The 26,898-nt window shown below is 55.0% G+C and overlaps 6 protein-coding genes across 6 annotated transcripts; 2 read left to right on the forward strand and 4 right to left on the reverse strand.

Moving 5' to 3' along the window:
- Positions 1 to 339: 339 nt before the first annotated feature.
- LTHEOB_9194 (Vacuolar protein sorting-associated protein 11 like) lies at positions 340 to 2,656 on the reverse strand (the record flags this gene model as incomplete). Its single annotated transcript, XM_035518755.1, has 3 exons — positions 340 to 1,554; positions 1,826 to 2,448; positions 2,500 to 2,656. The coding sequence occupies 3 exons, from the start codon at positions 2,654 to 2,656 to the stop codon at positions 340 to 342; spliced, it is 1,995 nt and encodes a 664-aa protein (XP_035369224.1).
- A 2,851-nt stretch (positions 2,657 to 5,507) lies between these two features.
- On the forward strand, positions 5,508 to 9,652 carry LTHEOB_9195 (Glycerophosphodiester phosphodiesterase gde1; the record flags this gene model as incomplete). The annotated part of the gene is made up of 8 exons (XM_035518756.1): positions 5,508 to 5,643; positions 5,696 to 8,005; positions 8,059 to 8,117; positions 8,168 to 8,209; positions 8,449 to 8,465; positions 8,512 to 8,765; positions 8,819 to 9,219; positions 9,284 to 9,652. The coding sequence occupies 8 exons, from the start codon at positions 5,508 to 5,510 to the stop codon at positions 9,650 to 9,652; spliced, it is 3,588 nt and encodes a 1,195-aa protein (XP_035369225.1).
- Positions 9,653 to 10,554: 902 nt separating this feature from the next.
- Positions 10,555 to 13,088, reverse strand: LTHEOB_9196 (Metallo-dependent phosphatase; the record flags this gene model as incomplete). The annotated part of the gene is made up of 3 exons (XM_035518757.1): positions 10,555 to 12,310; positions 12,362 to 12,905; positions 12,956 to 13,088. 3 exons carry the CDS (start codon positions 13,086 to 13,088, stop codon positions 10,555 to 10,557), a joined length of 2,433 nt encoding a protein of 810 aa, XP_035369226.1.
- Positions 13,089 to 14,830: 1,742 nt separating this feature from the next.
- LTHEOB_9197 (Chromodomain helicase) lies at positions 14,831 to 20,009 on the reverse strand (the record flags this gene model as incomplete). Its single annotated transcript, XM_035518758.1, has 8 exons — positions 14,831 to 15,086; positions 15,139 to 18,508; positions 18,560 to 18,833; positions 18,893 to 18,936; positions 18,986 to 19,315; positions 19,375 to 19,462; positions 19,521 to 19,547; positions 19,599 to 20,009. 8 exons carry the CDS (start codon positions 20,007 to 20,009, stop codon positions 14,831 to 14,833), a joined length of 4,800 nt encoding a protein of 1,599 aa, XP_035369227.1.
- Positions 20,010 to 21,174: 1,165 nt separating this feature from the next.
- On the forward strand, positions 21,175 to 23,294 carry LTHEOB_9198 (Translation initiation factor; the record flags this gene model as incomplete). Its single annotated transcript, XM_035518759.1, has 6 exons — positions 21,175 to 21,194; positions 21,252 to 21,312; positions 21,364 to 21,375; positions 21,426 to 21,828; positions 21,881 to 23,211; positions 23,271 to 23,294. 6 exons carry the CDS (start codon positions 21,175 to 21,177, stop codon positions 23,292 to 23,294), a joined length of 1,851 nt encoding a protein of 616 aa, XP_035369228.1.
- Positions 23,295 to 24,162: 868 nt separating this feature from the next.
- LTHEOB_9199 (Formin binding protein) lies at positions 24,163 to 26,679 on the reverse strand (the record flags this gene model as incomplete). The annotated part of the gene is made up of 4 exons (XM_035518760.1): positions 24,163 to 24,312; positions 24,381 to 25,238; positions 25,293 to 26,498; positions 26,548 to 26,679. The coding sequence occupies 4 exons, from the start codon at positions 26,677 to 26,679 to the stop codon at positions 24,163 to 24,165; spliced, it is 2,346 nt and encodes a 781-aa protein (XP_035369229.1).
- Between the last annotated feature and the right edge of the window lie 219 nt (positions 26,680 to 26,898).

Here is a 26,898-nt window from a genome sequence, read left to right on the forward strand (position 1 = left end):
TTCTTCGCCGCCGCAGGCACCGTGACTTGCATGGGCCGCGTGCCGCGTTGTTTCGGGAATCCCTTTTCGTTCAATTAATGCCATCGTATCCATGCGCAATGTACTTCTGTAGCATGTAAACGAAATCCTTCGATGAACCCTTCCGCTCCCAAGCCTACATTCGTCAAGCAAAATGCCAATACTCCTCCTGTCCCGTCCAGCCATGGGGTATACCTGCAGCAACTAAAATGTTCCGAACGCCTTACAGCCCGCCACCGGCTACACTGCTTCTCTTGGCTGCCACCCTCAGCCCTGTGCCACCAGAATCAATGTCGTCTACATATCTGTGTGCAACATGTCTTACTTTTTGACAATCTTCAATAGCGGTGCGATTCTCGCCTTTCGGCTCAGTCCAACCCGGACCGGCACCTTACCCTTGCCCAGCGGCGACGGCTCCGCGGATCCTCTTTTTGCTGCCCTTGCCCCCACTTCGTGTTCCTCGCTCCGCTTCTCTGATGATCTGGAAGAGCCAAGAGCGGGGGCTGCATCGTCTGCTGCGCCAAGTATCGCCTCTTCCGCTTCCCCTTCTGCTTTCACCAAGTCATGCGACTTGCCATTTTCCAAGCCCGTATCTGCCTGCATCTCCTGAGCTTTCTCGTTTTCATCAGCCACCGTCTGCGATTCGTCCACGTCGGCTGCAGCTGCTTCTCGAACATTGTTCTGTGTAGACCGTGGCCGACCACGACCTCTTTTCTTCGGCTTAGTCTCCTCCACTTGCTGCACCTCGCCAATCCTGTGTGCTGAACTTGCCGGCGTCGGCTGAACAACCGGTGAAGGCAGCCTCGTGTGAAGACCGTCCTTGAAATCGGGATCATGCAGCAGCGGTTCTGTATGAGAAACGGGGTGCTCCGGGGCTTGGTGCTCGCTAGTAGATGGCATGACTTGATGGAGCTCGTCTACCTCGTCCATCTGGCCTTTGCCTGTCACGCCAGCCTGTTGATCATCCGAGATGGCATTGCTGACATCCTCTTGACGCTTCTTCGGCGGCCTCCCCCTTTTGCGCTTTTTCGCCGGTGTATTGCTTTGAGTTTGCAACGGCTTGTCCATCGGCGGTGCTGCGCTCTCTTCGTTCGTCGACGCATTGGTCTCTTGGGTGGGAGTCGAAGCTGACTGGGAGAAATTGTGCCCTTGGACCGCTATGACATCACCGGTTTTGCGACGCTTCATCTTCTGCTTTGCCGTCTTCTCAGGCATCACCGAGTAGTCGGGTTCCTCGACGGTCGATCGTGCAGATCTTGAGCGGCTAGGCCTCGGGACGTATCTCTCTTTTGGCAATCCGATCGCAAGATCATCACTGTTTAGCATATCGCTGGAGTTGGTTTCTTGTGCCTTCTTGGCCTTGGAGGCTCTAATGGCACGTATCGAGTCCTGTATCGACTCTTCGGCCACTTTTTGTGACATTGTGAGGTTACCTTCAGACTTGGATGACCTTTTCTGGCGAGACGAAGCCAAGCCAATGCTGGCTAACGGTTCTTCGCTGAGTTCGTCGCGTTCGCCAAGTTCGTCATGGTTTAACTGGGATGAACGTAGATGTGGCGTGGTTCTCGACCGCTTGGTTGTCCTTCTAGAATCCGACAACGATGAAGGGGCGCAGTCATTGTCCAGGGACTGGGGTTGAGTTTCCTGAGATGTTCTGAGTCTGGTTGTCTGACTTCGTTTTACGGTATCATGAGACGGTTGCTGAGATTCTCCGCGGCTGATATTGCTGGATTGCATCGCTCTCTGTCTCTGGTCAGAATCTCGACAAAGCAATGGATACCAATTTTACGCATCCAAGTCTACTTACTTCATTGCTCTCAAGGGAGTCGGACCAGGAAACAAAAGGGTTTCCAATGAGCTTTGTTGCAGCCCCGGGAGAACTTGGATATTCAATCTGTTGGTACTCTGCGCGAGCGGCTTCTACGAGCTGCTGTTGATCTAATGTCGCATCTGGGACTGTGCTCGACAGTGTCGTGGGAAACATCACAACCGGTTCGTGTCCTGCAAAATCTTGCTGTAATGAAGAATGCATCCTGGGGATCAAAACTTGGTGGTTTGACGCCGCATACTCTCCAGAAGCTTGTAGCAGCGGCTCCGCCTGACCCAATGGAGCGAAGTCACCGCGATTGGTGCCACACCGTGCCACCTCATCGTTCTTCATACCCTCCAAGGCGCTATTTTCCTCATCGAACAAGCTGTAGTCCCTCCGGTCTGATTGACCGTATGTCTTTGCAGACTTCCTCTTATCTGTCTTCTTTGCTCGCAGTGTATCATGGCCATCGAAACTGGAGAGAGAGGGTCTGCGTTTGCGCGAATCTGTGGGCGAGTCCCAGCGAGCAGAGCCATCTGGGCTACCTGTAGTTCGGTTTGAAGCAGCCGATTTGTCTATGACATCCTTGTGGGCAGCGGCAATTTCGCGTCGTATCTCTTCTGGAATGTGTCAACGCAGTACGCCCATTCCAAGAGCGACAGCTAACGCACCTGTTGAACTCGTGCCGGGTGCGGATTTTTGGGACCGAGAAGGAGTCTTTTCGTTCGCTGGATTGGTGGGAACCGGTGAGCTTTCTCTGCTGGCGACGGGCGACAGAGCGCCAAAGTCGCCCTCATCATCGGAGTCCTCGATTATGTTGCGAACCATGGCCCATGGCGGATGTTTGGACTGCAATGCGGTGGATGTTGCGGGGCAAGTCGCGAGAAGCCGGGGGACGCGGGCGGAAGTGACGTTCCACCAAACGCGTAGGCACGTGATTCACAGTATCCTCGACGTCTCACCCCTTCTCTCTCGTTGCAGCCTTTCTCTGACTACGCCCTAATGAACCGATCTTCCGTAGGTACGAGTCTAGTCACAGCACTCATTGTTTGTCGCTCGCTTCATCCCTCCTTTCCGGGCGCGGTAGCACTGGAAACCCACTACAAGCTATTATTGCTTACGCATGCAGATCGTAGTAACCACGCCCCAAAGTTAGGAGATCGCAGGGCAATATGCAAGTCAGCCAACAGCGCTAAGCAATAGCGACCCTATCTGCAAGCTTTGTATCGTAGATCGGCCGATGCTTATGCATACTCTCACATGCGTGGGGTCCGATGATGATCCATAACCCGCTTGACAAGATATCTTGGCATACAGGCAACATGCTGCATGCGGTATGAGTGATCGGAGCAGCTACCCGGGCTTTAGAAAAGAGTAGAGGTTCAAACAATAACGCCATTAGCTGTGCGTACTTTCCCGAACCCATTTCCAGATCAAGTCATACGATACTGACCGTCCCAGGAGAACAGACCTTGCTTCCGTGGTCCGGCTTATTCTGCTATAGCTGTGTCTCTTCCCACACCCTATGCTGAGTGATTCTCCGAGAACTGCAAAAAAAAAAAAAACATTGCACTCTTGTTGCTCGCTGGCCGAGACAAGTAGCAGGGATTCTCCTTTTGCAGCAAGCCTGCTTGTAAGACACCCGATGCATGCTGTGTAAGCAGGTGACGACCAACCACAAGGTTCAGGATGTTATTGGCCAAAAGGAATCGACCAGACCGAGCGTCCACTGTCCCTAAGCTCCAGGACACCACCACAAGAGACTAGATTGGACTAAGAGGGAGCAAAAAGAAGAACAGGATGGTCACTACGAGGGTCGAACTCGCGACCTTGGCGTTAACTCTTAGTCCTCTGGGAGGACTGCCAATATTAGCACCACGCTCTAACCAACTGAGCTAAGCGACCTGTACTCGTGCTGAATGAAAGATCATTCTGACGTGTTAGCATAATAGCCAAGTCGGACACATCTCATACAGTGAATCTCGGAGGTCTAGGGGGTGGCGGTGGTGTTGAGGTTTGTCAGGGTTGTGGTCAACAAGCAGCCCTGGCCAAGATGAGTGGGACCCGTGACGTTTACCGTGGTAGGGAACAAGTCAGTAGGCTGTCTCGGTAAGTGACATGCGGCTCCTCTCGGACTTTTCTGCGTCGTCTTCAGCTGGTCGTGGACCGGTGTATGAATCATATCGCTGGCGGTGCTACAGCCCACAACATGCAGGAGAAGCTGGACCCATCTCGCCCCGGCGAGACTCACCGGTTCACGCAGCGCTGCCGAGCCACGTGGTGTCCGATAGTTCAGTGTTGGCGGGGTTGGTGTCTGTGTGTGCATTTGGACGTCTGCATCAGGGCTCGCGGCGGCCCATACGTCACCCGGCGCGTGCGGAAGGGCTCCCGGAGAGTGTTCGGGAGATGGTAAACGGATGTGCAATGGAAGGTGATGAGCGGTGGGGCCGGGGGTTGGTCTCATCGGCGGGGCTGGCGCTGGACCCTTAAACACTCGCGAGTCGTGCTTTCGTACGCAGGATTTTCAGCGGGCCAGGTGGACTCGAAGAGTTTTCGCGAGGTGGCTTGGGTACGTGATGTTCATCTGGGCACTCTGGTGCACCGGTGAGACGAGCGTGCGAAGAGGGCGGGTTGTCAGACGTTGCTCCAGGCGACCTGCGGTACCCCGGTCCGCCCCCGCGGTCTTCCAGAAGATGGCAGGCGGCTGCTTGGCGTCCAGCATCCACCGTCGTCATAGCCAGACGCCGACCCCTGCCCGGCCTGGTGCGGTTGAGCGTCGTACACGCCGACGGCGCAGCCAATGGCGGGCAGGGCGTTGGATTGAGCAGTTGATCGCGTGCAGAGTTGCTTGTTCCTGTGCTCGTCAGGCCTGCAGCGGAGTGAGGGCACATGCGCGTGGGCGGGCAGCAGCAGAGGGACGGGGAGCATGTTGTCCTTACCAAACGCATGCCGACCCGCGTCGTGGCGACGGGCTGTGACTGGCGGGGAGCGGGCTATGGATCCGCGCTGTGCAGCTGAGATGGCACTAACACGCGCAGATGCCGCCCGGATGCTCTGCTCCTGCCTGCCAGATATGAAGCGCAAGGCGGCGCGCGCGAGCAGCTTGCAGGCGTGAAGCTCGACGACCGCGGCTTGCGGGCGATAAGGCTGGCGATAACAGCTCCCAGGCACCTTGGCCGCCCTGGAATCCTCACGCATTGCGGGGCGCGTCCCTTGATTGCGCCGGGCGTGGTATAAAGCAACCGCAGACGGTGAGCGTTCACGAGGGCCCCTTTTCTTTATAGCAGCCGGAGCTGCGCGGCCCCTTCCTCGGTCACTGACATAAGCCTTGCACAATGCGCGACAGGCCAGGGCACCGCGCTGCCGTCGCGCTCGTCCAGTAATCTGCGCCGCTCAGAGCACGACTCTCCACCACGCTCACTCAACCCTCCAAATCTGCCTGCCACGCCACCCCGAAAAATTCCAAGGTTGCCTCCCTCCCTTGCGCGAACGGGCCTTATTGGCGATCCTTTCCATGCGGTCGAATGGCTCTGACAACCCTCCCCAATCCCATAAACAGCTCCCGCTCCCCTCCTTCTGCGCTGCGCCCGCCTTCGCCATCCTCGCCCTGCCCCTCTCCTTGAGTTCTCCGCGGCCGACCACCCTTCCCGCCGAGCGCCGCCTCGGGACATAACCCAGCATGAAGTTTGGTCACAATCTCGCCCGCAACCAGGTCCCCGAGTGGGCTTCCCACTACATCAACTACAAGGGCTTGAAGAAGCTCGTCAAGTCGGCCGCCGAGGCTGTCAAGAATGGAGGCGAGGCGGATCTGGCGGGTGAGCATGCGCCAGAGCATATCGAGAGAGGGCGCTGCTAACGGTAGGGCAGAATTTTTCTACTCGCTCGACCGCAACCTCGAAGATGTCGACGGCTTCTACAATAAGAAGTATGCCGAGTCGGCGCGCAGGCTGAAGCTGCTCCACGACCGCTTCGGCCGCGCCACCATGTTCTCGGACGGCATCGACAGAGACGAGCTGGAGGACCTCGTTGGCGCCCTTCTGGAGCTGCGCGGCCAGTTGAGGAAGCTGCAATGGTACGGCGAGGTCAATCGCAGAGGCTTCGTCAAAATCACCAAGAAGTTGGACAAGAAGGTGCCCAACTCGTGCACCCAGCAACGCTATCTGGCTACCAAGGTTGACCCCACGCCCTTCGCCACCAACTACAAGCTGCAGCAGGATATGAAGGCCATCAATGACTGGCTCTCTGGCCTTGGTGAAGCCAAGGTGTTTGACGATGTCAGCTCCGTGCACTCCACCGCTTCGCTGAAGAGAGTGTCTTCGAGAGCCATCCTCAACCTGCCCTCGGGGCTCTTAGACACGGTAGACCAGGCTATCCGGAACGATGATGCCGCAATACTCGAGGAGCTGCTCCACGAGGCCAATGCAGGAGAGGACAAGGCCAACCCTGCTTATCAGAAGTTGCTCCTTAACCTCCTGCAGCGCTCCGTTTCTTGCAGGTCGCGCCAGTGTATCCAAAAATTACTGTCCCAGCTCACTTCTCTCGACGACGAGGATGATCTGAACAAGCGGAACTGTATTCACAGACTGGTGATTGCTATCAGCCGTGCAAAAACCAACGAGGCCCAAAATGGCGGTCAAAGCCAGGGTTCGGGTCCATTCCTGGGCGTTCCGAATGATGCTGCGAACTTCATATCGCCAGCAGAATCCCCCGTGCAGTTGCCTCCGCCAAGCTCTATTACTGAGCAGCAGTCCAGCCAGCTGTTGGCTGCCAATGATGAGTCCGTTCTCATGCTCTCCTACCTCCTTGACAGTTTGAAGCCTGAGCAGCGCTCTGCGCTATCAGCTCGGGATTCCTATGGCAGACTGCCACTCCACTATGCGGCGCAGTATGGCTTCGTTATCATCTGCAAGATTGTCATCAACTATATGCAGAAGTGGGGCCAATTTGACGTCTCCCATGGTATTGACTCCCCCGAATGGCAAGATTTGGACGGCTACGCGCCCCTCCACCTCAGTGTCATCGGTGGTCATCCACTAACTACCAAGACACTTCTGGACTCCGAGAGATGGCAGGACCCTGATGAGAAAATCTCTATTCGGAAGTCAGTGTCCAAGTCGGGGGCCGTGTTGTCGCTCGCCGTAAAGTCGAATTTCGTCCAGATCGTAAAACTTCTGGTCGATGCTGGAGTGGACATAAACTACCAGGACGAGCAAGGCGAGACGGCCTTGCATGTTGCCGCCCGATACGGTCACACCGAGTGTGCCAAAGCTCTTATTACCGGGACTCCTGACCAAAAGGCCAATGTCGAACTTGCAGAGAGCACTTTTGCGTGGACTCCTCTTTTCATTGCTTGTGTCGATGGCCACCTAGATGTCGTCAAGCTGCTCATTGAGGCCGGGGCGGACTTGGAAAAGCCGGACCTGTCCGGCTGGACGCCCAAGGAGCATGCTGCCCTGAGAGGCCATTTGGATATCGCGACGGTTTTGGCTGAGCTTACGCCTCCCCCAGCCACGACGGAGAAGGAGCAAGAGAAGCAGCTGCCTGTTCGCTCAGAGTCGCCGCCGCAGTCTTCGATTGAGGAGAGGCGATCCAACGCAAACAAGGATCTGCGTGTGCCGGAGCCTGTCAAGACTTTCGGCCATCGTTATCTGCAGAATGAAAGCATGGTTCTCGTCAGTCTTGGCAGCATGGATATGCGGAAGCACATCGAGCCCGTTAAGCTTGACGACATCCATATTTCTGATGCCCACGCGACTCAGCTTGATACTGCTCTCTCTCTCGTCGTCTCTGCTCAAGGCGCTTCTGGAGAGCCCACAGTCATTGACCTCCCCGTCCAGGAGAACATTAGTACTAACCCCATAACCTTCATGACCACGGATGTTGCCAAGGTTAAACTCCTTTTTGATATCGTCCCTACTTACGCCGGTTCGAAAGAGCGCGTAGTCGGACGTGCTGTTGCCATGCTGTCAAGCGTCAGACAAATGGTCGGCTCCCAGAGGATGAACCTCAAAGGCGACATCAGCGTGCCGATCGTCGCTGCCAATACTCTGGAAATCATTGGATCCGTCAACTTCAACTTCCTCGTCATTACGCCTTTCTCCCACCCCAACCTGTCCATTACGGAGAACCAAACGTACTGGAAGAGTATGACGTCGACAATGGTCATTGGACACAGAGGTGAATTGGACTTTGGTTTTCTATCCCCCTGCATTTTCCTAACTTGTGTGAAGGTTTGGGCAAGAACCTTGCGTCTCGAAAGTCTTTGCAACTTGGCGAGAATACGATTCAGGTAGGATACACATCGACTTAACGGAGAGTGTAAACTAACGGCACGTGTAGTCCTTTATTGCTGCCGCCAACCTAGGAGCGTCTTATGTTGAGGTATGTTCTATATGCACCTATTTGTTCCGCATGTTGCTGACTATATGTAGTTTGGTAAGACCAGAGCGCCTGCATTCACGCTGTTTAGTACTAACGACGTCAAGATGTTCAACTGACCAAAGATCACGTTCCCGTCATTTACCATGACTTCCTTGTTAGCGAAACAGGTATTGATGCGCCCGTGCATACGTTGACGCTGGAGCAAGTAAGTAAACCCAATACGTACCAATATAAAGTAGGCACTGGCTGACATTCCGTAAGTTCCTCCACGTGAGTGAGCAAAAGACGCCTCGCTCCTCCAGGCCGTCATCACCCGTCGAGGCCAAGGCTGAGAACAAGGATGTCGCCAAAACTCGGGCTAGGCCACGCTCGTACTCCGTTGATGTCAAGAAGGAGAGCCAGTCAGACCTCAACGAGCGCATGAAGCACACACGTGACTTCAAGATGAAGGGCTACAAAGGCAACAGCCGTGGCAACTTTATCCAGGCGCCCTTCACCACTCTCGAAGAGATGTTTAAGAAGCTTCCTGAGTCGATTGGTTTCAACATTGAGATGAGTGAGTTTACACTTGCGACAACCTTGATCTCTACCGGTGCTGAGATGATTTAGAATACCCAATGTTGCATGAAACCGAGGAGCATGACATGGACACATACGCTGTCGAGCTGAACTCATTCGTCGACACCGTTCTGAAGAAGGTGTACGACCTTGGCTCAAACCGCAACATCATCTTCTCGTCCTTCCACCCAGACATTTGCCTTCTGCTATCCTTCAAGCAGCCATCTATTCCTATCCTCTTCCTCAGCGATGCGGGCACTTCGCCCGTTGGAGACATCAGAGCCAGCAGTGTTCAGGAAGCCATTCGCTTCGCCTCGCGCTGGAACCTCCTCGGTGTTGTCACGGCAGCAGAGCCCCTGGTCATGTGCCCACGCTTGGTTAGGGTCGTCAAAGAGTCTGGTTTGGTTTGCGTCAGCTATGGCACGCTGAACAACGATCCCGTCAATGTGCAGGTAAGCACGATCCAACCTTTCCCCTCTCTAGAAAGCGCTGTACTAAATGACTTCCTCTCAATAGCGGCAAGTAAAGGAAGGTATCGACGCGGTCATCGTTGACAGCGTCCTCGCTATCCGTAAGGGGCTCACCGCGCACGAGGAGGAGAGGAAAGCGAGCAAAGAGACTGCTGCCGCGATTGCTGCCGCTGCATCGGCCGCCCAGCTCACCGAAGCAAATGGCGCCAATGGTACGAGCAAGGCTGCTGCCGCCGTCGCTGTCACCAACGGAAACCCGCCCACCAACGGAACCAGCGGCGGAGGCCAGAGCAATGGTGACAACAACGACCTCCCCGCGGAGATCGCCCGCATCGTCGACACGGTCAACGGCGTACCCGTCTACGCCAATGGCCAGACTGGTGGTGGTGGCTCTGTCAACGGAGCCGTTTTTTAGAGGTAGAAAGTAACTGTAATCCGGAAGGAGTTCTGTTTTGACATTGTTCTGCAATTCTTTTCTTTCCCTTCACCAAACGAGCGATGATCTTTATGTCTTTCCTTGATCTTGCCTCTGATGATTGTCGTCGCTGCTGATCCTCTATATACCCGTGGTCCGCTTCAACATGCGGATGGAGCTGTTTTCACACTTTGCTGTGCTATCTTTCCACCGAGGCGGACATTTGACTTTTTTTTTTTTGCAGGAGGAATGATATAGAGATGAAATAAAGGCGAGGGAGGGGACGGTTCGAGTAGTGAGCGATCACTCTCTTGTCTACTGCTAACTTTTGCCAATCTTGCATTCCCACATACGCACATTCACACGCCACTTTTGGTTCCTTTCCCTCACACACTCCATGAGTGAGGGCCAGAACAGGGTGGCTGCGATGAATGGCGATGGTAGTGGTAGGAGTTGTCAAGGCGTTTGATCAAAGGATTTAAGATTCATTCAAGTTATCAGTCTTTCTATTTCACTTGAGCAAATTCCTCGTTACGTAGGTCCTCGCGTGAGCGAATTCTCTTTGTGTGGCCTTTCCCTTGCCTGCTACGGCTGAACGACTCGAGCTGTTCTAATGAGCAAGAGTGTGTCTAAATCTCGGCCGGAACGAATTCTAAACGATTGCTGCCACCATCATATCTTCTCCAATCACGAAAACCACACCAATGCTGCTTAGGAAAATCTTGAAAAGAGATAAAAAGACAAAGCAGAAGAGATGAAGCAAGAATCCATCCAACGCCGTCCGTGTCCACGCCCAGAAGTCCGACAGAACCTTTGCACGCTATGCCAATCCGGGAGTCGGCGGCTCCCAAAAGTGAATGAACAAGGCCGAAAGGTAAAAAATAGACACTAGAACATAAAAATCAAAGCTCGTCATCGCCAAAGCCCACGTCTTCAGCATCATCGGCAACGACCGACGGCGGCTGCGACTCGTACGTGGTGTCAGCCTCAGCCAGTTCCGGGATCCAGCCGAACCGCTCGTCGATCTCGTCGCGGCTCATGGTGCCCACGAATGCGCGCTCGATGAATGTATACCAGACGTGGTGTTTCGGGCCCTTCTTCCGGTGCTTGTTCCTGTTCTTCTTCTTCTTGTTCTTCTTCTTCTTTGCCGCATCTAATTCATCATCCCCATCGTCTCTATCATCATCGTCAGTCTCGTAATCTTCGTAGTAGTCGCCGTCCAATCCATCTTCGAATCCTGATAGCTCGCGGCCCTTTTCTTCCACATTGCTCCCAACTAGCTCGTTCATCACAGCTTCCAAGTCCGTGGCTCCACGGTTTGAATCTTCAGCACCGCCTAACTCCTTGGTCTTCTTGTTCTTTTTGTCCTTCTTGTCCTTCTTATGCTTCTTGTGCTTCTTTCCGCCGCCACCACTCTTCTCGTTGAAATTCCCAATCCTCCTCGCCAGATTGATATAACTCCGCACGGTCAAATCCTTCAGCTTAAAGGGGTCGCTCTTATTGTTGGTCTGGTAAAAGACCTCAAATTCGAACGGGAGCGGGTGCGGTGTCGGATGCGCTGGCTTCTTCCCGCGATGCTTGCCCTCGCGCCAGCGCTGGGCGCCGAATCCATCACCGAAATCCGAATCGTCGCCTTCCGTGTAATCGGCGTACAGAAGAGAAGTCGGGTTGATAGTAGTGTTGTCATCGGAAGCGTGGCTGATGGCTGCGAGGTAGCAGGGGGACTTGTGGAAGTCATTGTTGAGGCGGGTCAAATTGGCGAAGTATTGGGTGTAGCCAAGGAGAGACAGGGTTTGTGGCGAATAGGCGGGACCCGGAGGCGACGATTTGGAAGGCGGATTGGGGACGGTGAACTTGTACTTCTTGTTTTTCCTCTTGATAGCCTCTTCGTAATCACCGTCCTTGTCCTGGTCTGCATCCTCCAGTTCCCTTTCAAAGATTTCCTGAAGGCGTTCTCCGGGCAGGTGTCGAGGATGTTGCAGGTCCCCGGGATTATCCAAGCCTGTAATGTTATAGTCAAACACTCTCAGGGTTGGAAAGTAGTTCGGAACGATGGAGGGGCCGATCAGGGAGAAGCCGAAACGTTCCCCCCAAGGTCCGCCGATCTCATCCAAGAATTTCTTGTTCCCCTTCTTTCCCTTCTTCTGGCCAAAGAAATCCTGGATCTTTTCGACAATTGACTCCTCTTCCTCCTCTTCCTCGGCCTTGGCGCTTCCCTTCTTTTTGGGACTCGGCAGATTCGCCCACTCATTCCGCAGATCCATCAAATAGTCAGATGGGCTCATGATCGAGACTTCGCCACGGGTATCCAGCGAGATTTTCTGCTTCAAGGCGCCTTTCATCTTTCCTTTCTCGGTGGACGGCCTGATGTCGTTGAAATCCTGCAGCTGGAAATGGTCGATGTTCATGTGGCCGTACAGCGATGCGACTATGACGTCGCGGTACTGACGCTGCCACAGAGCATACTTCTGCCAGCAAGTCTCATCCCAGCTCTGCTTGTTGTCGGTGCGGGCGGGCGGTACATGACCGATGAGAATGGCCTTCATGCCACGCTCGCGCAGGATCTGCAGCTGGATGCGCAGCCATTCCATGTGCTCGTAGCCGGGTTCCGACTTGATCGCGCATCCATCGACGGCCGAGTTGGAGTCGAAGAAGTACCTGGTCTGGTGTCAGTTCCTGTTTGTCGCACCCTTGCGCGACCGGACTCACATGGTGTTTAAGCTGAAGACTGCCAATTTGTTCGGGATGACCTCGACCTGAAACCAACCGCCTCGCTGGAACTGGTGCCTCTGCTCCTCCGGGATCATGCTCCGCCAAACATCCAGGTAGGTGGTAGTCCAGTGATTGGGGCCCTCGAGGAAAATGTTATGCGGCAGGATGTCATTGTTACCGTAGGTCGGGACAATTGGGATGATGAAATCGTTGGTAGGATCGTCATCGTCATCGTCCGGGCGAGCAAAAACCTCTCTGAACTTGCTGACGATGAATTTGTTCAGCTGGACGACCTGGTCGTCGTTCCGCGGGTGTTTCTCGTCGTTGTCGTGGCGGGCCGAGTCGCCGGTCCAGACGATGAAGTCGATTTCATCGCGGATGTTGTCGCGAATCCAGTCGAAAGTGGCATTGACCAGCGTCAGCGGGGTGTCGCAGCCCGACGTCTCGGCGCCGTAGTAGCCTGCTGCGCCGTGGCCACGGTGGCAGGCGCCGTCCTTGGAGGTGCTGCCATAGGTCTTGTAGAAGGGGTCGGGGTGGAAGTCTGCAAGACGGCGTCAGTCTGCGACGCGATCTCCGGGGCGGGGTGCGTACCGGTAATGTGGAGAAATTTGCCTGTCAGAGGCCGCGACTGGGACGATGGCGTGCGGAGTAGGTGTGCTGCAGGTACGCTTAGTGCGCTCGCTGATGAGGCAATCAGCGCCGAAGCGAGAGCGCAGCGCACCATTATGGCGGAGGGGGGCAGGAGAACGGGGAAGCAACCAGGCGGTTGCGGAGCGCTCTATATCTCTCTGCTTTGTGTCGCAGGCGCAAGTGCGACGGAGAAGCACAACTTGGCAAGCGCGCGAGGCACGTCTCTTTTTACGACACGAGCATAGGGCAGGCGCGGTGATTGGCGCCATGACGTTGCGGTCAAGGGGCCAGAGCCACCAAGGTACTCAAAGTCCACCGCCTCTGCCTCGAGCAGCCCAAAGTCGCGTGGCAGTCTCTCGTGCTCCGCAACCCACGGGGCCGCCCATTCGCGCAGGTCACACGGCTCGGCGAAGCTGAAGCGTTCCATGGAAGCTGGCGCCACGACCCTTGTTGCGCAAAACAATCGAGCCGTGGAATCCGGGACATTTGAATGGAACGACGGCAGCCACGCGCCGACGAGCCACCGACAAGGCATCAACACGGCACTTCGGCATCACTATAACCGCATCCCGCTAGGTGTTCACGCCTTGCCACGCGCCCTGCTTCTCCGCACTGCCACTTAGTCGGACGGTATTACTTTCGTCGTGCATGTGGCTGCACGAAAACTAAAGCCCCGAAAAGAGAATTCGCTGCAGCGTATCGTGGGCATGCATCATTACGTCTTTGCTATTTCGCGCTGAGCCATGTATGCAGCTCACACGCCTCCTCTAAAAGAAAACCCTCAAAGCTCATCCCCGCACCCTTCTCGTTTCCACCCTGCCCCCGCATTATTTCCCTCCGGCTTATGTGCTTGAACGTGACACGCATACTAGGCGATTAATCCCTCAACCACCCAGGTTGACTGCACTAATTGCCCTGCCTGCCTGACCTTTTTCTCGCTGCAGCTGATCTCCGGGCCTTTCACCTGAACCTCTCGTATTTTGGCGCGCCTCAAACGAGGGAGAACAACTACGCACCAATGGCCACAGCCAAAGCAGGGCGAAAAAACGGCGGCGTCAGCTTCGTGACATGTCACTTGGGGAAACAGCGCAGAGGATCAGCAAAGGTCACAAGCCACTAAAAATAAACGTATAATCATGCGAAACGGACCCTTGCACCTTCAAGACGGCGAAGCTTCTTCGTCAGAATGTGATAGAAGCGCGTCTCTGTCCAAACTTGTCCGGGGCATTTGCCCGAAAATGATGTAGTACATGCTCCTCACCTACAAGCCTTGTTGATCACCGTCACCAATGATTTGATCCGCAAATGACGTATCGCCATGCCTTTTGTAAGTTGTACACTCTCCATGTTCACGGCATTTGCAAGCTGCCCTACTCTCACACCGCCCTTTAACGGGCGTCACTGTATTGGTATCGTTTGAGCCATCTCGAAAATAAACAGTAATGCTGCCACTTGTGCTTGCTTTCTGCATGCCTTGCGTCCACGTCCGCGCAACCGGATCTTGGACAAATCAAAAGAACCAAAAAAGAAATCTGTAGCCGACCTCGTCAGGGCCCCTTTTTCCCATCTGTGCCGAGCGCCTGTCAAATATGCAAGCGACGTTGTGGTCATGAAGCCAACAAAAGTGATGCAGCCCATCAAATGACGCAACCCCGACGAAACTCCCGAATACTGTCCACTGCGGCAAATAGAAGCCCACGAGGGAAAAAGATGGAATGAACCAAGATACCCAAACACCATGCTATGCTTTGTGGATGCAAAGATTGATGGCAAACATGCCCCCGCCATAGCTTATGAAAACGCCGTTCCCATGCCCGTGTATGTCTGATGCCATTGTCACGTGGCTTTTGCTTCTTCCCCGTTCGTCGCCGGCTTGGCTTTCTCCTGCTCCGCACTCGCGCCTTGCCCCTTTTCTTGAGACCCAGGCTCGTTTTTGACCTTGTGCTCCGGCTCGCCGGCCGTCTTGGCCTTGTCGTGCTCGCCGCCGGCCGTCTTGGCCTTCTCTTCGGATATCTTAATCTTTTGATACATGTCATTCAGCTTCGACCCTTCGACACCTTTGCTGGGCCAGAAATTGTTGGCAATGAAATCCCTACATGTTGTTAGCATCTAGACCGCTGAAGGCCTCAGGCATATGAGCTTACCATAGACGGGCCTTTTCCGTAGGGCTCGCTCTTTCCCGCAAGCCCTGTGAAATGAACTGTCCGACCTTCAAAAACTCCTTCTTCAGCGCCAAAGACCTTTCCACACGATCGGGAATCTTTTGAGATGTACACTTGACAAGTGCGTCGAGATTCTCTTGTACAGGCTTGAGCAACTTCGCCGACGGGTTACTGCGGTTAGCATGACCATTCAGGTTGCTTGACTCCCGACGATGGTGGCTCTCAGCCGAGTGACGAGGCCGCTCGTCAGCCCTGTGGTGCTTGTGCTTCAACTTGTGCTTGTCGTCAAGTTCACCACTGGCCTTGCGCCGGACTTCTGGGGTTCCGTTTCGGTCGGGCTTCTCTGAACGACGATCCACACTATGGCGATGCTCACCATGACGGTGTTCACCATGCCGGTGTTCGCTGTGACGATGCTCGTGGCGATGCTCGCTGTGGCTCTGGGTGCGGTTGCGAGCCCTATCTTGTTCGCGGTTGACTTTCCGCATGTTAGCAGGCCCAGGGCTGGCAGACGCACTGCCTTGCTTCTCCGGACGACGCGAGGCATTCCACTTCTTGTTGTTGCGATGGTGATTGTCCAAAGCTCTCTTTGCGGCAGCGTTTGTGCCGTTGGAAGCCTTGTCCTTGAGGACGCTGATGAGGTAATTGGCTCTGCGGACGAGATGGACCGCACCCGGAGATTTGGCGTTCTTGTCTTCGGCCTTGCTGCGTTCCTCCTTCTTATCCACACGGTGCTCTTCGAGGAAGAACTTGTCTTGCATGCCAAGTTCCGGGTCATCTCGAATGGCGACCCACGAGCCATAGCCATGCTTGGAAATACCGACGGCAAGCATGCCGTCCTCCCGCGCACCCCAAGGGCAGCTGTAATGCGCAGGTTTTGACGCCTCGGGAAGTCGGAAGTTGCGCCATTCGGAAGCTGCAGCAACGGCTTCCTTGATGAGCCTCATCTCGTGTGGCCGTTCCAGGATCGTTTCGGCATTGAGTCTCTTCACACCTTTCCAGTCGAACAGGATGGCCTTCTTGTCCTTCTTAGTGAGGACCTTGTTGTTTTCACGTGCCATGGCCTCGTTCTTTACTTGCTCCTCCCTTAATAGATCGCGACAGTGGTCCATCACTTCTTTCAGGGTTGCCTTCACAACTTCCCTGTCGCGGTTGCTCAACTTGGCTTCCTTGACCATTTCATCCCCACGCTCCTCAATGGATCCGAATTTCTCGTGAGCACGGATAAGATTGCGAATCTCCTTCTCAGACAAAGGCCGCTTCGGATCGTCGTCAGGGCCAGATTCGTCGCCCGATTGCGCAGCTTCTGCAGCTTCCTGAGCAGCCTGGCGAGCTCGCTTCTTGGCAGCGCGTTGCTCGCGTTCCTCATTGGGTGCCTTACGCTTTCTGGGCTGACTCTGCTCGATTTCCCTGGCGAGAAACTCTTCATCTTGCTTACGCTTCTCCTCTGCTTTGATCTCCTCGAGTTGGTCTTTGGGGATGATATCATCCCACTCAAGGTCAAGCTTGACGTCAGTGTACTCAAAACTCTTGAGGAATTCCTCGCCACCGTCGGTGGTGATGCCTTCAGGCTGTTCTGTCTTGTGCTCCTCAGCGTTCTCCAAGACAGCGTCGATGTCGAGCTCTTCCAGTTTCTTCTGGTTTCCAGTCTGCTCAAACATCTTCTGACCACGCTTCTTGAGGATGCGGTTGATGTCGTCGGACGAGGTCGGCTCTGCGACAGCCCTTGCAGCTCGATCGAAAGCCTCTTTGTCGCCCTTGTCCGTGACAGCGCGTTGAATGGTGATGTATTCGAGCATGAGCTTGTTGCGCGCTCGCTCGAGAACCTCCTCTTCAACTGTATCCTTCGACACGAGTCGGTACACTGTGACAGGGTTCTTTTGACCAATACGGTGAGCACGAGCCATTGCCTGAAGGTCAGCCTGCGGGTTCCAATCTGAATCAAACAAAATGACAGTGTCTGCTGTCATCAGGTTGATACCAAGACCACCGGCTCTGGTCGAGAGCAGAAAGCAGAAATCTTGACTCTCAGAAGCATTGAAGTGGTCGATAGCCTGCCTTCTTTGGCCGGAAGTAATAGTTCCGTCCAGCCTCTGGAACTGGTAGCCGCGAAGCTGCAGATAATCACCGAGAATGTCGAGCATCTTGACCATTTGACTGAAAATAAGGACACGGTGGTTGTCCTTCTTCAACTTCGTCAACAGGCGGTCGAGAAGCATCATCTTACCGCTGCTAGTGACAAGTGCCTTGAGTTGGTCTTCCCGGCGGTAGTTACCTGCAAGCATGCGTTCCTCGGCACCGGCAAACATGTAAGGGTGGTTGCTGGCCTTCTTCAGCTCCATCATAATGTTGAGTAGTGATTGCTTCGGACCCTTGCCACCTTGATTCAAGGCGGCGTAGTTCCTAGTCAGGATGTTTTTGTAATACTCGAGTTGGAGATCAGACAATTCGACACGGATGATCTTCTCAGTCTTGGGCGGCAAGTCGTTCTCTACCTTCTGCTTGGTCCGGCGAATCATGTACGGGCTGATTGCATTAGTGAGCTCAGCAATCTTCTGACTGGCCGATTCTGACTGTAAGTCAATGTTCTCATCGACCTCAATCATCCCGGGCATGATGAAGTCCATCAGGGCGGAGAGCTCGCCCAAGGTGTTCTGCATCGGGGTACCGGTGATGAGGAGTCTACTTGGTGCCCCGAAATCCATCAGCTTGGCATATAGCTGAGACTCACGGTTCTTAAGTCGATGAGCCTCGTCTACGGCCATGAACTGCCACTTGATTTGCGAAAGGAAAGTGGAGTCGGCAAGAACAAACTCATAGGTCGTCAAGAGCACATGAAACTTAGTCCTCTTGGGGTTGCCCTCAACAAGCATTTCGTACTCGCGGATAATCTTCCGCGAGGCTTCGTTGCCGTTGTAGACAACGTAGTTCATGTCAGGCGCCCAGTTGTCGAAGGTCTCCGCCCATGCGGGAAGGGTCGAGAGTGGAACAACTACGACAAACGGCCCTTGTTGGCCACGGTCATGTCGCAACCAATTCATGAACGACACTGTTTGTACTGTCTTGCCAAGACCCATTTCGTCGGCAAGAATGGCATTGTCTCCTTTGCACCAGTGGTACGCCAAGAAGCTGACGCCTCTCAATTGGAAGTCTCTGAGTTGGCCGAATTTAATGTATTCGGGCTGCTCGCGGATAGCGACGTACTTCCGACGTGTGGCGATGTTGGACTCACGCTTGTCGGAGACGGGCACTTTCGAAGATCTGTCGAGATACCGGTCGATCTGGTCTTGAGCAAGCTGACCGACCAGTGATGCCGGCTCCCAAGTACATTCCTCATACGGGAGGGCTTTCCCTATAGCACGGTGTCAGCGTTTAGAACCACAACGACAGATGTTGTTCCTACATTTTACGAGGTACTCGGTTTCTTCCTCACCCTCCTGGGAGGCAATGACACGTTCAACGTGCCGTGAGTCCTCATGGAGGTCTTCGACCTTCTCGCGATCGAGGTTCCACTTCTCCTTCTCCTCAGAAGGAACTTCAGGATCACCCATGATCATGATCTCTTCCAGGACGATCTTGCGAAAGTAGTTCTCAACTTTCCTGAACCCTTTGTATCCGGACAGTGAGGAGAACTCCTCGTACGTAGCGTGAAACGGGGCTTTGCCAACCCATTTGATCTGCGTCAAAGATTAGCCAACATGATATGGCACATCGTAGGTGAGGAGGAGCAGCTTACCAGGTACTCGTAGTCATGTTTCGTGAGGTTGCTCATCTCTCCATCTGTTCGACAGTTAGGCATGCAAGCCTTCAGAGGCAACTGAATACTGACCGGAGTCTTCTCGTCGCCGATGGAGGATGACTCTGTCAATCTGCGGACTATCATCTTCCTCGGCGGCGACCCAGTAATTGGGCGTCATATCCTCCGACTCGTCGCTGAATATGTTGTCATCATCGTCTTCGTTATAACTCGTGACCTTCGCAGCGTTGCGTGTCGAGAAACGGACTTCAGCCTGCGAGGGCGGTGCCCGTCCCGAGGCCACAAGGTGCCGGTGTTTCCGTTGTTTCTTGGTAGGGACCTGGCGACGACCACCAATGTACGCGTCGGAGTCGGAGTCTGACTCAGAAGGGGAAGGAGGGTCTGGCGATGGACGACGGGAGCCTAGGCAATGGTGAGCTCGGCCATGCAGTTGGGTTCTCGAACAGCTAGTGACAGCATACCTCTGGCAGGAGCGATTGTTCTCCGCTTCTTCCGGCGAGGATTCACAGCATCAGAATCAGAGTCATCCTCTTCCGAACTGCTGTCAATCTGTGGAGACGTATTAGTGGGAGTGGTCTTAGAGACGTAGGCGAGAAGGATGGCATACCACACGACGGTTTGCGCGAGCGCGGCCCTACAGGAGAGTTCAGTGAAGAGTCCAACACGACTAGTTATGAGAACGCACGCTTCTCCTGAGACCGTAGAGCTCTGGATTTTGGTTTATGTACTCATCGTCTTCAACACTAGCTTTCCGTTTCCGGGGTCTCTGCGAGTCCTCCGATGATGACCGATCAACTTCTTCGTTGTCTGACTGGGCAGGTGGCGTTTCCGACTCGTAGTCTCCGTCCTCTGAGCCTTCCGCATCTTCGCTGTGGGACGAGTCCGACAGCGCATCTACCTCATTGTCCTCATCTTGTACGGGACTCTGAGCATCGCTAGATGGTGATAGAGCTGCGGCGGCACGGTTCGTAGGGTCGGACAGTTCGCTTTCGCTGGGTGCGTCTTCATCGTCGACGTTGGTCACATTATGTGCTAGGGGAGAGCCATGACCGTTGACTATGGGCAGAGAGGTGGTCGGATTACCCGGAGAGTGCATGAGGATGGACCCGGCTAGATGGAGGAGATGGTCAGCTCGACTTCTCGATGGAAACGTGGCCGGGCGGAGTGAAACAAGGTGCATTGGAATCGGCGAGATTACGCGACCAAGAATCATCAAAAAGCGACTTAAAACGTCTTGATAACGAAGAGAAAACAAGGTCCGACCGCAAAATGATGCTCGTGATGACTTGGGGCTGGGAGCGATGAAGACGTGCAAGGAAGGGGTCAATGGGGCGTAGGCGGTGCTAGAGCAGGCTCTAAGGTGGTGGAAAGCCGTAGCGACGAGGGTATACGCCAGTATACTCGACTATGCGAGCATCTGTGATGACGGCATGGTATATAAGGTAGAGTATGATAGCCTTCGCCGAGCGCTCCAAAGGCAGCGAGGCGGGGCGACGAAGAGCGAGCGTGAGAGGGGCAGAGCGATAGGAAAATCAGGGACGTACAGGCCATGGCTCGAGGCTACCGGGTGGATGTGCACTTGGCGCGGGAAGGTGTTGTGGTGGGTGGTGGCTCCTGGTGTCTCTCGTGTATGGAGTGTGAAGACGAGCGGCAAGATGAGCCTTCGCCGACGCAGCAGCCCTATGGAGCGCGGTCAGATCCAGGCCACCCAAAAATAGCCTAGCGCGCTCGCTCACTGCGACTCGTACCGGCAACTGAACGCAACAAGCCTGCAGACGCCGGCGCAGAGTAGCACGATGGAGAATTAGAATGCGCTGAAGCTGGCGGCCTCAAGAACGTGCAGGTGCAATTGCGGTCGTGGCCTCAGAGCCTGGTCGACAGCCGGTGCTCCGTAGCACGCGCCCGCAGTTTGTACTGCCGAGTCCACGCACGCACGCGCTCAGAGGCAGCCGGCCACGACTTTCTGTGACGTGCACCACCCCGGCAGCCCAAGGACCAATCACTTGCTGGAGGATAAGCGTGCCCATTCACCGACAAAGCCACTCGCGCTGCCCACTGCGACCCTCCTGTCGCTGTCAAAGCATCCACTTGATCGCCGCAGCGTTGCGCTCTGGGACGTTTCGCCCGTGGCTCTCTACGGCCTCCAACGACCCCCCGTGTGCCGCCGCTTCGACGCCCACCCGCCTCCGTTTCATCACTGCGCGCACGTCGCACTTCGGCTCTGAAATACACACACGCCCTCCAGGCGACGGCTGCACACCATGTCGGACAAGCTCACGAGGTACGCACCCTGAAAAGTCGCCTGGCCAGACTCGTGTGAGACTGACTTTGTCTTCAGAATTGCTATTGTCAACAGCGACAAGGTGCGTCACGCTGCGCAGAGCCCCGCCAACCCCGCGGTGGCAGAATTTTGAATGTTTTCGCACGCTAACTGCAGGTGTCGCATACAGTGCAAACCCAAGGTACGGACGCACCACGCCACGCGCCGCAATCGCCGCTGACTCTGGCCTAGAAATGCAGGCAGGAATGCAAGAAAGCTTGCCCCGTCGTTCGCACTGGCAAGCTGTGCATCGAGGTCGACCCGGCGTCTAAAATCGCCTTCATCTCCGAGCGCCTGTGTATAGGGTGCGGTATCTGCCCGAAGAAATGCCCGTTCGACGCGATCAACATCATCAACTTGCCGACAAACCTGAACACTCAGGTCACGCACAGATACTCGGCGAACAGCTTTAAGCTGCACAGGCTGCCTATGCCCCGTCCCGGCCAGGTCCTTGGTCTTGTTGGAACGAACGGTATTGGCAAGAGTACTGCGCTGAAGATTCTCAGCGGCAAGTTGAAGCCGAACTTGGGCAGATACGACAACCCGCCTGATTGGGAGGAGATCCTGAAGTACTTCCGTGGTTCGGAGCTGCAGAGTAAGCATTCGGCCAGGCTGCCAGCCGCATTCGATGCGCTGATCACCTCTAGACTATTTCACCAAGGTGCTCGAAGACAACTTGAAGGCCGTCATCAAGCCTCAGTATGTCGACCAGATCCCCAAGGCTATCAAGGCCGCCGACAAGCGTGTGGGAACGCTCATCTCCGGACGTGCACAACTGGGTAACCTTGACGAAATCCTCGACGACCTGGACCTGAGACAGATTTATGACCGCGAGGTCACTCAATTGTCTGGTGGAGAAATGCAGCGTTTCGCCATCGGTTCCGTGTGCGCCCAAAAGGCAGACGTGTACATGTTTGACGAGCCTTCGTCTTTCCTCGACGTCAAGCAGCGTCTTAACGCCGGTAGGATCATTCGCAGCTTGTTGCGCCCTGATGACTACGTCATTGTTGTCGAGCACGACTTGTCTGTCCTGGACTACCTTTCGGATTTCGTTTGCGTTCTCTACGGCAAGCCCGCGGTGTATGGTGTCGTCACCATGCCTTACTCCGTTAGGGAAGGTATCAACATCTTCCTTGATGGTAACATCCCAACGGAAAACCTCCGCTTCCGCGAAGAATCTCTGCAGTTCCGCATTGGTGAGGCGGGTGAAGATTACTCGACCGACAAATCGCGTGCGTACGCCTACCCGGCTATGGAGAAGACGATGGGCAACTTCCACCTTTCAATCCAGCCTGGTGACTTCACCGATTCGGAAATCATTGTCATGATGGGAGAAAACGGAACTGGAAAGACCACCTTCTGTAAGATGCTTGCTGGTGCTCTCAAGCCCGACGGCGGCAAGACTGTTCCCCAGATGAATATCTCCATGAAGCCGCAGACCATCACCCCCAAGTTCCAGGGTACCGTTCGCCAGTTGTTCTTCAAGAAGATCAAAGCCGCTTTCCTCAACCCGCAGTTCCAGACCGATGTGTACAAGCCGCTCAAGATGGACGACTTCATTGACCAGGAGGTTCAGAACCTGTCTGGTGGTGAATTGCAGCGTGTCGCTATTGTCTTGGCTCTTGGTATCCCGGCTGACATCTACCTCATTGACGAGCCCTCGGCGTACCTCGACTCCGAGCAGCGTATCGTTGCCTCCCGTGTCATCAAGCGCTTCATCATGCACTCCAAGAAGACCGCCTTCATCGTCGAGCACGATTTCATCATGGCCACCTATCTCGCCGACCGCGTCATTGTCTTCGATGGCAAGCCTTCTATTGACGCTCGTGCGCAGACCCCCGAGAGCTTGTTGACTGGCTGCAACAAGTTTTTGAAGAGCTTGGATGTCACCTTCCGTCGTGACCCCAACTCGTACCGCCCCCGTATCAACAAGTACAACTCCCAAATGGACCAGGAGCAGAAGTTGTCCGGCAACTACGTAAGCAATACCCTCCTTTTGATTTCAATTCTAGTATTTGCTGATTCTCTGGACCACAGTTCTTCCTGGAAGAAGAGAATTGAAGAGGCTGTCCCAAAGAAGGACCACAAACCGCCTCATCGTCACGACCACTTCCCACCTCCTTCGGTTAGCAACAATGGCGTTCATGGGGGCGGAGCATTTTTGGGCTATAGCGGCGGAAAAAAGAAAGCAAGCATAGGGAAGCGGGGTAAAAATGGGCTCCTTGAGGAGGAAGGCGCGTCGGACGAAGACGATGATGAGGATGACATACACCACCAGCAGCGGTCTACCTCCTGTAGTCGCACCTCGGTAGCGTCGCTCCTCCTGCTGCCGCCACAGCTACTTCGACCACCGGGACTATCAGTTCTCGTGATGGTGTAGTTTGTGCGCGTGCCGTGTGTAGCGAGAATCTGCGTTAGAGGTTCCACCACGGGTCAAGTTAGGTGATCCGCTGCTTTATTATTTAATCGTCACGATGATATACAACTTCTCTTTTTCACATTTACTAGCATGGAGTTCTTGCACATGACTCATAGAAGGAAGAGTAGATTTGCATTGACCTGTTATATGGGAAGTGTGCTAATCAAATCAAGAGCTCGAATGGGCGGCACTGTATTGTACACTGAAAGAGCTCTTTCTGATCTTGGTGGGATGAAGAGCAAGTAGCTGCATCCCGAGGGATGGACACAAAACGTCCAAAAGAAATCATAAGATGCTTTTGACGTACCAGGCAGTCTGCTTTTTTATCCCTTGCGTGTCGATCTTTTCTTCTGAGCTGCGATGGGGGTAAGGATGAACATGTAGCGGATGGGGGAGGATGGGGTACAGTTAGCGGCAAGCAAACGAGGAGTAACCCTCTCAGCTCCAGGAGATAAGGGGGTGTTGCCTCATTATCGCTGCACTCGCCGTGCTGCCAGCTGCTAGTGTTGCTTAGTCCTCCTCAATTTCGCCCTCCTCACTGCCCGAGCGAAGACCGGCGTCCTCTTTGGGCGGTTCGGCAGGCTGGGCCTTCTTCTCGGGAGTCCTAGATCTGTGACGGCGAGGGGAGAAAGTACGCTCACGAGTTTCTCTACGAGTTCTCTGTTGAACTAATTAGCATAGCCCGTTCTTTCGCCAACGGACGGCGGTAGGCGGTAGATTCCACTGACCTTGGTATCCCGCTTGTTCTCCGGGCTCTCGCTGTCTCTTCTGCGCCTCATGCTGCCAGCCCTGCTGTCGCCGTAGTCGAGCTCGCTAGCCTTCTCACGCGGGTCGGCACGGCTGATGTAAGAGCGCTCACGCTCGACCTCGCGCTCCCTGCGTTCGCGATCATAATGGCTCAGGCTACTGACCTCTCTTCTATCGCTGACGTAGCGATCGCCGCGCCAATCTCTGCTGCGCGGCGGCGGCGACAAGCCAGAAAGGCTGGACTTGCGGTACTGGCGCTCGCGGTCCGCTTGCGCTTTGCGGCGATCCGCCTCGTAGGCGTCCGGCTCGGGAGTGCGGGTGCGGTGGCGGCGGCCATGGCCGTTGCGGTAGTCCCGGTCGCGCTCGCGCTCACGGTCACGGTCACGGTCCCGTTCTCGGTCGCGCTCACGTTCACGCTCACGCTCTCGGTCGCGGTCACGCCTGCTGCGGTCGCGCTCGCGCTCGCGCTCGTGATCGTCCTCCTTCTCCTTCAAGCGACGCAAATGCTTGTCGAAAGCAGTGCGACGCAGCTCGTCCGATTCCAGCTGTCGATATTCTTCGAACTTCTCAAGGCGAGGACGTACCTGCTCCCATGTGTCTTCCAGAGTGACCGGGGGCTCCAATCTCTTGATGCGAGAACGCAGATTATCAATGTGCCGGCGCTGGACACGCTCAGCTTGGTGTTTGTTAGCCTCGGAGCGTTGCTGTTCCTTCTCCTTGATCCGTTCAAAGAGGAGCTTAAGGGAGTGATCATCGATATTTGCTGTACGCCTTTCAGATCGCATCAGTGTCATAAACTCATCCAGAGTGGTGCTTTGGGTGATTTCGAAACGACGATCCTATACTCTGTCAGCTGAAAATCTCCGCGTACAGTTTCCGCGCGAGGGACTCACATCTAGAACGTCAAGAACGTCGTGTCTCTTGCTACGCAGGACGCGCTCTTCCTCCTCGACCACATCCCAGAATAAGTCCAACGGGGTTGAGCCGGCCTGGCCCAGCATCGCAACGTAACGAGGATCATTTTCGAGCAGAGGATGAATCTCCTTCCACTTCGTTCCAGCCCGGATCTTGCCGTCATTGCGAAGCTCCTTGAGCAGTGCAATGAATTTGTCCCGGTTCTGGCGCTCGCGCCTCGCTCTGGATTGCTTCTGCTTCTGGCGAACCTCGTTAAAGCTGCGTTCAAGAGTCTTGATATGGGCCTCAAATGCTTTCAGGAGATCCAACTTGCTCAGCAACTCAAACTTTTCATCACCCTTGAAGCGCTCGTGCTCTTTGATCACATCCCGGACCTGAGTCCAACGACTGTATGGTTCGAGCTGAAGCTCACCAAGCAGCGATGACAGCTCGTCGCTGGCCTGCTGGCGGTCTTTGGCCTCAGTCTCGACGTGCGTCTTGTAGAGCTCGCAAATGTACTCTTCGAAGAGTTGCTTCCTCTCCTCGTCACTCTTCGCAGAGCGATAGATGGTCTCGCCCTCGATGATAGGCTTGGCCGTCTTCCAGCGCGTGTAATACTTGATCTCTGGATGGCTCCTTAGCATTTTATTGAAGTCATTGCGAAGCTTGGCGAGCCTCTCCTTCTCGCGCTCCTTCTCCTGCTCGCGCATCTCAACCACGTATTTCTCAAAAGCCGCCTTGCGGTCCTTAGGGTCCTTAATGGCACGATACTGGTCGTCTCTGATGGTGGCGCGCATTGCTTGGTCCCAGGTCCAGTCAGGCTGGACACCGGCGCGTTTGAGGAGCTTCATGAAGGCAGCCTCAGCATCGTCGTAGGAGGAGTACTCAGGGCCGGTCTTTGTGTCAATGGAAGGAACAGAGCGCAGGCTCTCCAGCTTCTCAGACTGCGTGTAGCCTATCTGGCGGTCGACAGGCGCGCGGTCGGGGGTGTCCCTATTGAACCCATGTGAAGCAAAGGGAGGGGCAGCGCCAGCCACAAACTGCGAAGCAGGTGCTGCAGGCGGACGAGCAGGGGGCACGGATGCGAGAGCGACTTTGAAGGCCTCGGGCATTTCCCATGACGACTGCTTTGTCTCAGTGTTGTACCAGTACTTCTTGCCGCCCTCGGCGGTATACTCCTTCCACGGAAGATCTTTCAGAGCGCGCTATGGTTCGTCAGCTTCATCGAAAGCAGAAGAGGTGAAAGAAGCCAACCTCAACCGGGGTCAGAAGCTCGTCGGGCTTCGTCCATTGGGTGACCTTGGTCTGGCTGTTGTAGAAGTAGACGCGACCATCGGCGGTGCGCGCCTCCTGCCAGAGAACTGGCATTGGCGGAAGGCCGTTCATCGCGACGGTTGTGCAGGGGCGGGCGACGTGGTAGCCAGCAGCACGCGTTGAACGTGAAAGGTGGATGATGCAGGCCGGCGAGTCGCAGCTCCGAACGCTAGTTTTGCGCGGGCGGTGAAGGCGGCGATCTGCGCGGCGGGGCTTGGCGCGAGCGTCAACACCGCTGCTGTCCCCTTACCATCACCCCGGCTCGACATCCTCTCGTTGCTTGCAGACTGA

Source organism: Lasiodiplodia theobromae (assembly GCF_012971845.1).
Source record: "Lasiodiplodia theobromae strain AM2As chromosome Unknown scaffold_30, whole genome shotgun sequence".
Taxonomy (NCBI): Eukaryota; Fungi; Ascomycota; class Dothideomycetes; order Botryosphaeriales; family Botryosphaeriaceae; genus Lasiodiplodia; species Lasiodiplodia theobromae.